General features: G+C 39.3%; 1 protein-coding gene across 3 annotated transcripts in view; it reads right to left on the bottom strand.

Moving 5' to 3' along the window:
- The window catches only part of ENPP3 (ectonucleotide pyrophosphatase/phosphodiesterase 3), an 89947-nt gene that overhangs the window by 22682 nt on the left and 54576 nt on the right, over positions 1-12689 (bottom strand). For all 3 annotated transcript variants that reach the window (XM_065588647.1, XM_005280281.4, XM_042848172.2), the window contains 3 exons: positions 8998-9106; positions 8691-8819; positions 7944-7975 (listed from right to left, as the gene is read on the bottom strand). In XM_065588647.1, the coding sequence (XP_065444719.1) occupies positions 7944-7975; positions 8691-8819; positions 8998-9106 (270 nt within the window). The remainder of the gene's footprint in view (positions 1-7943; positions 7976-8690; positions 8820-8997; positions 9107-12689) is intronic.

Raw genomic sequence — 12689 nt, 5'->3', positions numbered from 1 at the left:
GCAGTTAGTATATCAGTTCACATTCTATAAGCTAGTAACTAAAGGTCCCTGACAGTTAATGCTTTTCTGCAATCTTTTACCAGTTTACCATGCAGTAAATAGGGAAGAGGAATACATCCTTTCACATGCCTATAAGGTGTCATTTTGAAATCATTACAAATTATAAGCATGCAAATCTCTTTCTTGGAAAAAGTCAATATCCAACTTTTGGCACTGTTCTTTATAAATGTATCATTACTAAAAGAGATAAAATTTGCTGAGTTGCCAATTTGTAACTTTGAAACAATTTGAATAGATTCTAATGAGTTTTAATAGAACAAAAGTTTTTCTAACATCAGCTAGTGTAGCTACAGTTAGTGTTTCTTTCTGGTTAAGAATCTGTAGGATCTCAAAACTCAGAAGTTGCCAAAAGTAGAAGAATAAATGATCATAAGTATGTATTAAGTGCCACAACAAGCTGAACAAACAAAGCCAACCTATTCACTAGACCTGGTAACCTCACTTCACAACTGACCGCCCCAACACGTTGATTAGGCTTTCTGAAGTTCATTAAAAACAATATATATTTCTTGTTTGAAATAAGTAATGGGAATTTTTTAAAAATAGGGGTGGAATTGTAAAAATCCAGAAGCTCCCAATAATTTTGATTGGGAGATACTTTGTTTAAGGCAGAGTTTCCCAAACTAGGGACGCCGCTTGTGTAGGGAAAACGACTAGCGGACCGGGCCGGTTTGTTGACCGTGTCCGCAGGTCCAGCCGATTGCGTCTCCCACCTGCCACGGTTCGCTGCTCCAGGCCAATGGGGGCGGCTGGAAGCGGCGCAGGCCGAAGGACGTACTGGCCTGGCCCGCCAGGGACTTTCCCTACACAAGCAGCGTCCCAAAGATGGGAAACACTGATTTAAGGAATCTATAAAGACTGAATTTTAGATAGGATCAGCTCTCATTTTAATGGTATTGGTAATAGTGATACCTATTGAGTTTTACTGCACTAGGGAATAATGGTTCAATCTTACTGTTAAGTATAGGGAGGGCAGAAAAAAATAAGAAAGACTTTGTATGAGAAAGACAGTGTGAGAAAGTGAAGGATTATGTACTACAGTAGAACCTGAGAGTTAAGAATACCAGATTTACGAAGTGACTGGTCAACCACACACCTCATTTGGATCTGCAAGTACGCAATCAGGCAGCAGCAGAGACCACACACACTCAAAAAGTAAACACAGTATAGTGCTCTGTTAAATGTAAACTATTAAAAAATAAATAGATTTGACAAAGTAAGGAAACTGTTTCTGTGCTTGTTTCATTTAAATTAAGATGGTTAAAAGCAGCAGTTTTTCTTCTGCATAGTAGAGTTTCGAAGCTGCATTAAGTCAAAGTTCAGTTGCAAACTTTTGAAAGAACAACCATAACATTTTGTTCAAAATTACAAACATTTCAGAGTTATGAACAACCTCTGCTCCCAAGATGGTTAATAATGATGAAGTTCTACTGTACCTTCATAATTATCATTGTGCTTGCTAAAGCCAACTATAAAATAGGGATCAAAGTAGCTATCAGCAGCCTCAGGGCTGTTCTAATTTGCTTCCAGTTGCCAATGGCCCAGGAGGTCATTCCTCAGCAGTGCTCTAGCCATGTCCCTTTTCTCTGAACCATAACTCCTCTGGTGGGGGAGGGAAAGATGTGGCACAGATCAGCTATTCCAGCTCTGTGCTACCTGATGAGTCCCAGTTTCCCAAAGGAATATACCAAAGGAATATTCAGCTGGCCAATTAACATGCCTTCATAGTACCTATAGTAGAGCAGTTTTTAAACTAAGGGCTGGTTTAAAGCCAACAGGTGTGGAGGAGCACATGGTTCGGACAGAGACATCCCTTAGGGGAGGACCTATTAATGGAGATTATCTATGTCCTAGTAAGGAGGAGAGGATGGAAGATGATAAAATACGGGTAGGATCTGGTGAGAAACAGTCAAATGAAAGAGTCCCTTTCAATTACATCACATAATGGCAGACAACTAAAAAGTGACAATTTTTCAAGTGCTTATATACAAATGCTAGAAGTCTAGATAATAAGATGGGTGAACTTGAGTGCCTTGTATTAAATGAGGATATTGATATAATAGGCATCACGGAAACTTAGTGGAATGAGGCTAATCAATGGGACACAATAATATCAGGCTACAAAATATATCGGAAGGACACAACAGGTTGTGCTGGTGGGGGAGTGACACTATATGTGAAAGAAAGCATAGAATCAAATGAAGTAAAAAAATCTTAAATGCACCAAACCATACCATAGAATCTCTCTGGCTAGTAATTCCATGCTTGAATAATAAGAATATAGCAATAGGGATATACTGCTGACCACCTGACCAGGATGGTGATAGTGATCATGAAATGCTCAGGGAGATTAGAGAGGCCATAAAGATAGAAAACTCAATAATAACGGGGGATTTCAATTATCCCCGTATTAAGTGGGTACATGTCACCTCAGGATGGGATACAGAGATAAAGCTTCTTGACACCTTAAATGACTGCTTCTTGGACCAGCTAATCCTGGTACCCACAAGAAAAGAGGCAATTCTTGATTTAGTCCTCAGTGGAGCACAGGATCAGGTCAAAGAGGTGAATATAGCTGGACTGCTTGGTAATAATGACCATAATATAATTAAATTTAACAGCCCTGTGGCGTGGAAAACAACACAGCAGCCCAACACCATAGCATTTAATTTCAGAAAGGGGGGTACACAAAAATGAAGAAGTTAGTGAAACAGAAATTAAAAGGTATAATGCCAAAAGAGAAATCCCTGCAAGCTGCATGCAAACTTTTTAAAGGTGCCATAATAGAGGCTCAACTTAAATGTATACCTCAAATTAAATAACATAGTAAGGGAACCAAAAAAGTGTCACTGTGGCTAAACAACAAAGTAAAAGAAGCAGTGAGAGGCAAAAAGGCATCCTTTAAAAAGTGGAAGTTAAATCCTAGTGAGGAAAATAGAAAGGAGCATAAACTCTGGCAAATGAAGTGTAAAAATATAATTAGGAAGGCCAAAAAAGAATGTGAAGAACAGCTAGCCAAAGACTCAAAAAGTAATAGCAAAAAATGTTTTAAGTATCTCAGAAGCAGGAAGCTGCTAAACAACTACTGGGGCCACTTGAAGATTGAGATGCTAAAGGAGCACTCCAGGATGATAAAGTTATTGCGGAGAAACTAAATGAATTATTTGCATCAGTTTTCACGGCTGAGGATGTGAGGGAGATTCCCAAACCTGAGCCATTCTTTTTAGGTGACAAAGGTAAGAAACTGTCACAGATTGAGGTGTCATTAGAGGAGGTTTTGGAACAAACTGGTAAATTAAACAGTAATAAGTCACCAGGACCAGATGGTATTCACCCAAGAGTTATGAAGGAACTCAAATGTGAAATCACAGAACTACTAACTGTGGTTTGTAACCTATCATTTAAATCAGCTTTTGTACCAAGTGACTAAAGGATAGCTAATGTGACGCCAGTAATTAAAAAGGGCTCCAGAGGTGATCCCAGCAATTACATGCTAGTAAACCTGACTTCAGTACTAGGCAAACTGTTTGAAACCAAAGGAAAGAACAGAATTGTCAGACACATAGATGAACATAATTTGTTAGGGAAGAGTCAACATGAATTTTGTAAAGGGAAATCATGCCTCACCAATCTACTAGAATTCTTTGAGGGTGTCAACAAACACGTGTACAAGGAGGATCCAGTGGAGATAGTGTATTTAGATTTTCAGAAAGCCTTTGACAAGGTTCCTCACCAAAAGCAAAGTAAGCAGTCATGGAATAAGAGGGAAGGTTCTCTCATGAATTGGTAACTGGTTAAAAGCTAGAAAACAAAGGATAGCAATAAATGGTCAGTTTTCAGAATGGAGAGAGGTAAATAGTGGTGTCCCCCAGGGGTCTGTACTAGGACCAGTACTATTCAACATATTCATAAATGATCTGGAAAATGAGGTAAACAGTGAAGTGGCAAAATTTGAAGATGATACAAAACTATTCAAGATAGTTAAGTCCAAAGCAGACTGCAAAGATTTCACAAAACTGGGTGACTGGGCAACAAAATGGCAGATGAAATTCAATGTTGATGAATGCAAAGTAATGCAGACTGGAAAAAATAATCCCAACCATTCATATAAAACAAACAAAATGAAGTATTTCTTCACACAATGCACAGTCAACCTGTGAAACTCCTTGCCAGGGGATGTTGAGAAGGCCAAGACTATAACAGGGTTCAAAAAAGATCTAGATAAATTCATGGAGCATAGGTTCCTCAATAGCTATTAGCCAGGATGGACAGGGATGATGTCCCTAGCCTGTTTGCCAAAAGCTGGGAATGGGTGATGGGGGATGGATCACTTGATGATTACCTGTTCTGTTCATTCCCTCTGAAGCAACTGGCATTGGCCACTGTCAGAAGACAGGATACTGGGCTAGATGGACCTTTGGTCTGACCTAGTATGGCTGTTCTTATGTACCTTTGCATAGGGCTGTACTTAATTGTGTCCAGCTGCCTATGGCCCTCAGGGGCCATTCCAGCTGCTAGAGAGTACCAGAGTAAAGCAATGCTCCAAGCATGTACTGTTTTCCCTGGTTATGCCCCCTACCCTGGAAGCCAGCAGTGGGGCACTCTAGAACCACTACTGCTAGTTCTGTGCCACCCAGGGGGTTCCCCTACACAGGCAGAATCTTTAGGCAGCTGGTTAAGCCAGCTAATTGGTCTCTTTGTACCATCAGAGAAGCACAAGGGGCCAGAGTGTGTGTAAGAATCTGTTCAGAGGTGTTCAGCTGCTAGAGCTATATACTCTGTTAGTATTAAACCTGTGACATGAGAAGTGAGCCTGGACAATCAAATAAGCAACTGAGATTGATAATTTTTTCTTTTTTTTTTTTAGAAAAGGATTCACTGAGATGGCTACATGACACCTATTATATATGCCATGAGACAAGGTCACTCCTTAAACTCTATATGGGATCCTCATCTAGGGAAAAGATAGAGGAAACCATCAAATGATATAATAGAATACACTGGTAGTTGGTGCAAGAAAATCAGACTGAAAGAGGCTAGGAACCCTGGGCTGCACTACATACTCATGACCAACGATAGAAAGAAAAGAGGGAATTCCCAAAATTCTGGGCTATAGCTATAGGACGGACATTTCACACCTCTTTTCATATACTCTGAATGGCTATTTGGATTATTTAGTTAACACTTAATTACTTAACAGGGATGGAGAGCTAATAACTGATGACATCAAGGCTTAATGCTTAATGCCTATTTTGCTTCAGTGTTCACTAAAAAGGCTAATTATGACCAGATACTCAACACAATTAATATTAACAACCAGGGGGAAGAAATGCAAGCCAAAATAGGAAAAGAACAGGTTAAAGAATATTCAAATCAGCAGTGCCTGATGAAATTCATCCTAGGGTACTTAAGGAACTAGCTGAAGCAATCGTGGAATTGTTAGCAATTATCTTTGAGAACTCCTGAAGGACAGGAGATGTCCCAGAAGACCAGAGAAGGGTAAATATAGTAACTATCTTCAAAAAGGGGAACAAGGAGGACCCGTGGAATTATAGACCCCAGTCAGCCTAACTTCAATACCTGGAAAGATATTGGAACAAATTATTAAACTGTCAATTTGTAAGCACCTGGAAGATAATATGGTTATAAGGAATAGTCAGCATGGATTTGTCAAGAACAAATCATGCAAAACCAACTTAATTTCTTTCTTTTGCTGTGGATGGGAGGGAGCAGTAGATGTAATAACTTGATTTTAGTAAGGCTTTTGACACAATCTCACATGACTTTCTCATAAGCAAACTAGAAAAATGTGATCTCAATGAAATTACTATAAGGTGGGTGCACAACTGGTTGAAAGCCTGTACTCAAAGAGTAGTTATCAATGGTTTGCTGTCAAATTGGGAGGGCATATTTAGTGGGGTCCTGCAGGGGTCAATCCGGGATCCGGTACTATTCAATATTTTCATTAATGACTTAGATAATGGAATGGAGAGTGTGCTTATAAAATTTGCAGATGACACCAAGCTGGAAGGAGTTGCAAACACTTTGGAGGATGGGTTTAAAATTCAAAATGACCTTGACGAATTGGATAATTGGTCAGAATTCAACAAGATGAAATTCAATAAAGACAAGTGCAAAGTACTTCTTTTGGGAAGGAAAAAAATCAAATGCATAACTACAAAATGAGGACTAACTATCTCGGGGATAGCACTGCTGAAAAGGATCTGGGTGTTATAGTGGACTACAAACAGAATATAAGTTATCAACTGCAAAAAAAGACTAATATGAGTCTGGGGTGCATTAACTGGAGTGCTATATGTTAGACACATAAGGTAACTATCCTGCTCTACTAGGCATGGGTGAGGCCCCAGCAGGAGTACTGCGTCCAATTCTGGGCACCACAATTTAGGAAATATGTGCATATTGGAGAGAGTCTACAAGAAAGCAACAAAAATTATAAAAGGTTAAGAAAACCTGATCTATGAGGAAAGGTTAAAAAAATGTAGTTTTGAGAAAAGAAGACTGAGGAGGGACCTGATAACAGTCTTCCAATATGTTAATGGCTGTTCTAAAAAGGATGATCATCCATTGTTCTCCATGCCCACTGAAGGTAGGACAAGAAGTAATGGACTTCATCTGCAGCAAGGGAAATTTAGGTTACATATTAGAAAAAACTTTCTAACTATATAGGTAGTCAAGCTCTGGCATAGGCTTCCAAGCTCCAACCCTGGAGCACCCACAGAAAAAAATTAGTGGGTGCTTAGCACCCACTGGCAGCCAACTCCATTCTTCCCTCCAGTGCCTTCCGTCCACCAGTGGCCCCACCCATCAACTTCTCTCCCTCCCTGCCAGTGCCTCCTGCCCGCAGCGATCAGCTGTTCTGCGTTGTGCAAGAGGGTGGGGGGAGGAGCAGGGACGGAAAGAGGCGGAGCAGGGGCTTAGGAGAAGGGCTGTGGTGGGGGCAGGGCCTGGGGTGGAGCGGGGGCAGGAATAGTCGGGGCAGGGATGGGAGTTTGGGGGAAGGAGGCAGGTGGGGGCAGGGCCTGGAGTGGAGCGAGGGGTTGAGAACCCCCGGGGCCCAGAGGAAGCCGGTGTCTGTGCTTCCAAGGAAGGTTGTGGAGTCCCCATCATTGGAAGCTTTTAAAAACAAGTTGGACAAACACCTGCCAGGGATGTTCTACAGTTACTTAGTCCTGCCACAGTGCAGTGAACTGGCCTATATGACTTCTCGAGGTCCCTTCCAGCTCTACATTTCTATGATTCTATGATTAAAAGTTTAAATGATAAAATCAATCTAAATTATAAAGACAAAGAAATACAAAAATGAAGCTTCCCACAATAACATTAATTTGGCCACCTTCCCCATCCCTCATATTTTAAAGTAGATATTGAACTCTGTAAAAAGTATTGAATTAGCCAATGAAAGAAAAAAAACAAAGGAGAAGAAATTACTGCACATGTAATGAAGCTGAGTTAACCTTCCTGTAGGAAACCTGGGCCTGCTTCTTCACTGCCTTGCATCTGTACTCTAGATCCTAGTTCTCAGATAACTCATTCTCCACCTGCCTGGTGGTGGGGTAAGGTCTGTGGAGCCACTCCAATGCAAGTCAACCAATTCCGCCTACTCTGGAGTGTGGGAAATTTCCTTCCCTTGATCCCCCATAGAGACCTCCTGGGCCAAGCCCACATACAAACTGGAACATCTAGGATTTGCCTCCAATTGTACTCAAAGAGTCACACTTGAGTCAATACCCCCACTAAAAACAATATGGACCTGGTGCAAAAGTTAGGGTTTGAGAAGTGCACATGCAATATAGCCACAAAAATATGCCTTTTAATCAAAATACCATTAAGAGAAAATAAATGTACAAAAGTTTACTCACGGTAAGGTTTTTAACAATTCCTTCAGAATCAACTGTTTAAGAAAACAGACAATAGAATAAGTTGCATTCAAGCTATTGAAAATTCAAAGAATTTTCACTATTTTTGCATCCACTTGTATACTATTTGTAAAAGTGAGCACCGAGTGTTTTGTCAGCCTGTGCAGATTACCCAGCCATGTACTTATTAGCTGCCAGAATCACTAGCTAGGAACCCAAAAAAGGTGGACTGCAGAAAGCTGCCATGGCAGTATCTAACCAAAGACAAAGCTGACAAATCACTGGAGACAGACTCTCCACCTCTACCCCACCCCCACTTTGGAATATCAGATTTGCAGTACTGGACAAGATCTGGATCACTGGTCCTTTAAGTCTTGTTTCCTGGCTTTGGCAGTGGCCATACCTAATACTTCAGAGAAAGGCAAATCTGCTGCCATAATTCATCATCCACACTTCGAGAGAGAGAGATTTAATCTTTTGTTGTTAACATTTAGTTTTGAGTTTGTTTTTATTTTTATTGAACCCTGCTGCTTTAGGGAAGGCTAATGTTTTTTAGGGATAATAAGATGCCCACAAGAAATGAGAGAATAATTACATTAATAATTTTAAAAATGCTAATTCTTATTCATTCCCTCCTCAGGGCTTCATTATAGACATCCCCAAGGTTCAAAACTATTGGCTATCCATTTTCCTTATTTCTTTCCTTTCTGCTGTGCTGGTTGTGCACTAACAGCATGGGTTCACACTTACAAGTAAAGTAGTCTTCTGGAACATTGTAAGCCCGAATGCGAGCTGCAGGCCCATCATACATGTAGAAATTAATTTGATTAAAATAATCTGTCATGTATTCTAACTGGTTGCAGTAAGTCTTATCCATTCCTAAAATGAGAATACATAAATATTTATTTTGTTATATTAGAAATTGCAATACTGACAAGACTATTGATAATAGTTTATTAAAATAGTGATCATGAACACCAGAAACAAGGAAGAGAATAAACAAGGATATATAGTAGAACAGATACTGAAAAGTTAAGTACAAAACTAGATACAGTACCATGATCAGCCAAAACAATGAGATTTACACAGTTGTGCAGGTTCCTCTGTTTTAGCCCCTCCATTAACATTCCCAATGCCTCGTCTGCTAACTGCAAGGCTTTAATGACCTACAGAATAAATAGAGTTTCATTAGAATTTCTCCTTGCTATTGATTTCAATACCCCTAGTCAATCTATCAGACTGTATAATCAGAGTAGGGGAAAATAAGCAAGTTTCTCTATCATCTTTCTACACTTAATTTTTTCTTTGTTTTTGAGCTAAAAAACAATTCTGTCAACATCACTGCATTTTATTAGTGCAAACGTCCACCAATTCCACAAAGCAAAGCATGATTTGTACTGCTTTCTCCGTATAAAAGAAAACCCCAAACCACCATACTAAGTTTTGCTATACTACATTCGAAATAGCTTCTGCATAATTGATAAATACAAGATTTAGCATCTAAGTGCCAGAGTCAGTCAAATGTGGCCCCAAATGTAGGATTTTTTAAAAAAATATTCTTTTACGAAATCGGCAACCTAGAAACAGCAATAAGGAAAATATTTTTCTTGCATGTATTATTTTAAATATGAGCACATCCCTTTATTATCAATAAGCACCATTACAAGAATGCATATATATACTGTGCCAACTGTTCGTACAGTAATAAAGTTGTAATTCCATTGAGCTCTTACCCCTACAAAGGGAAATTCCCTTTCCAATTTGGGAAACTGAAGCCCTCCTTCTAAAATTCAGATGGCAAGTATACCCACAACAAAGAGCAGTTCTCCTTTGGCATCCCCCCGCCCTTCTCATGCTTGCCAGCTCATGTGGTACAGAAGAAGAGATCGCCTTGATTTTTTCTGCCGCAAGGCATACCTCTTCCACTCTCCTAACAGAAAGAAGACATACACTTAAATCATTTAAAAGACATAAGTATATGTATTTTGTCTCAGGGCTTTGGAGCGAAGCCCGGAGCTGGAGCGTGGAGCAGCTCCGGAGCAGTGGAGCTGCAGGTTTTTGCCTGGAGCTGGCACAGAGCTGGAGCACAGCTCCAAAGCTCTGTTTGATCTGATTCTGCTTCCTGTTTATAGCATTGCACGTGTAACTAAGAGGGGATAAATAAGTTAAATCACAGGCTTTATTTCTCTCTCTCTCTTTTAAAAAAAAAAGAATGACTACTTTTCTTGAATAGTTGGAAGAACACCAAGACAGAATGGAGTATTCATCACAGCATAGACTGAGAGAATAACAATAGCTTTGATTCTGTTCACACAGGCAGTTATGAATAGACCTAGGCACATTTTTGGGGGGGGGGGGACAAATAGCTTATTCACTGAAAAATGTAGTTTCAGGTTAACCACAACTATTTGCAAATTTGGGTCGAATTCAGCTGACTAGTTTTAGCCCCAAAAAAATGAAAAATAATTTTTGAAAAAGTCAGATTGTTTCACTTTGATATGTTCTAAATTAAACAAATTGTCTTTTCATTTCCAAACTATGTTTCATTTTGAAATTTCACTAGATTTATTTAAAAAACAAAAAACAGTGAAAAAGGAAATGAACCGGGAAAATTTGTTTTGGATCAAACTAAAACTTTTCATTTGAGAAAAAAATAAAAATATCTTTGTTTCAAGTTGACCCAAAACAACATTTAAAAATTTTTTTTTTTGGTTCAGCCACAAGAAAATCAATTATTCACTCAGCTCTAGTTATGAAGAAACATACAGTAACTTCCAGATTACTTAAGATTTCTGATATGATGCCACCAGAAATCTTACATTACATTGTAGCTTTATGTACTACTTAGGCCTGGTCTACACTAGGAACTTACATCAGCATAGCTACGTTTCTCAGGAGTGAGAAAAATCCATACCCCTGAGAGATGTACCGATACCAACCTAACCTCCAGCATAGACAGTGCTAGATCAACGGAAGCATTCTTCCGTCAACCTAGCTACCACCTCTCCGGGAGGTGGATTGATTTAACTGACAGAAGAATCCCTCCCGTTGGCATAGCTAGTGTCTACGCTGACATACCCTTATATTGTATGCTCTTCAGGGAAGAGACTATTGACTTGTCTTCACTACTGCGCTAAATTAGCACCGCTGCCATTGATGCAGTGGCACTGATTTAGCATGTCTGGTGAAGACGCATTATGTCTACAGGAGACTCTTCCATCAATGTAATTACTCCACCTCAACAAGAAGCAGACGCGACATAGCACAGTGTAGACACCACTTTAAGTCCATATAACTTACATCGCTCAAAGGGGTGCGTTTTTTTCACACCCCTGGGTAACATAAGTTACATCGACTTAAGCAGTAGTGTAGACAAGGCCTATGTTTTTTATGTGTTTGCATTAGTACAATGGGGCCCTAGTCCTGATGCTATAGCAATATGAATAATTATAACAATAATGCTGCATGTCAAATAGGTGGGTAATCCTAGTGAAGATCAAGTTTGAATTACATGGTATCTCTAAAATATTCCAGATCCCTCCTTAGCCCTCCATATAGAACTCTTCCTGCAACTGGAACTGTAGGCAGTTGCAAACCCAATCTGTTAACGGTTGGATTACATTCAAACTATTATAATTTACAATGCTCATATTGCTTTAAATTTAAGCCAGAATGATTTGTCTACTCTCATCTATCAAACATTTTAAACCTAAGTGAGATTTTTAAACCTTATAGAGAAAGTTATTCTATTTTGCTTTTCTTATGATTCAGGACCAAGGAACATTGAATGAAACTGAAAGTGAAATGAAATGAAAATGAAATATGATTAACCTGTAGAACTCATTTCCGGAACAAAGTCAGTAAGGGCAAGAGTTTATCAGAATTAAAAGTTTATATGGATAATAAGAAAAGAATACTGACAGTTATGTTAGATTGAATTTATACATAAAACCATAGGAACCTGAAAATTACTGTACGCATGATATATATACATGTTATACACAACAATTTATATTAAAATATGATTAAGTTTGCAAAATCAAGCACTCAAAGGTTAGGAAAGGCCAGAATTAAGGTTGCCTGTGCAATCTTAATTTGTTTTACAAGTGTGTATGCATTTTGATACAGTCTTTAATTACATAATCACATGCTGTTCTTTTCCAAAAACCTCCTGTGTTTTTTTCAAAGAACTCAGTGTGCATGATGGATGGTTCTCAGTTAATAAGCTGCAGGTTAATAGTTGGTTTATCCTCATTGTTTAATGTGTGACCCTAGGCCTTATTTACAACACACTATTCAAACCCTGCTCTGAAGACAGAATTATTAATTTCCATATAGACTTCTTTGACACTCATAATTATGGTAGCATATGAGTGCTCCACAAACATTAACTTATCTTTAGACCACCACTGTGAGATGAGGGACCACTATTATCCACTTTTTATAGGTCAAGCACTGAGGCACAAAGAGAGGAAGGACAAAAGTATCCACTAATTTGGGAACCTGTCAAGGGGGCTGGTCCTTAAACGGGAAGTCAGGGACCAGCCTAGCTTTGACAGGCTCCTGTAAGGGAGAATGAGCCAACCCAGACCCATTTGAAAGTAATTAAATCCCTAGGTGGTTGGTTGGCAGCTAATATGCTAATGAGCCAGATAAATGTTTTTCAGGGCTCAGTTGGGGTGGGAGGATCCTCGAGATAGGAAGCTCCTGAGGAAAGTGGCTCTCAGGAGAGCTCACCAGAGCAAGGAG

The sequence above is a fragment of the Chrysemys picta genome, chromosome 3 (assembly GCF_011386835.1).
Source record: "Chrysemys picta bellii isolate R12L10 chromosome 3, ASM1138683v2, whole genome shotgun sequence".
In the NCBI taxonomy this organism is placed as follows: domain Eukaryota; kingdom Metazoa; phylum Chordata; order Testudines; family Emydidae; genus Chrysemys; species Chrysemys picta.
Note: the sequence above shows the minus strand (reverse complement) of the source record. Positions and strands in the feature narration are given on the sequence as shown.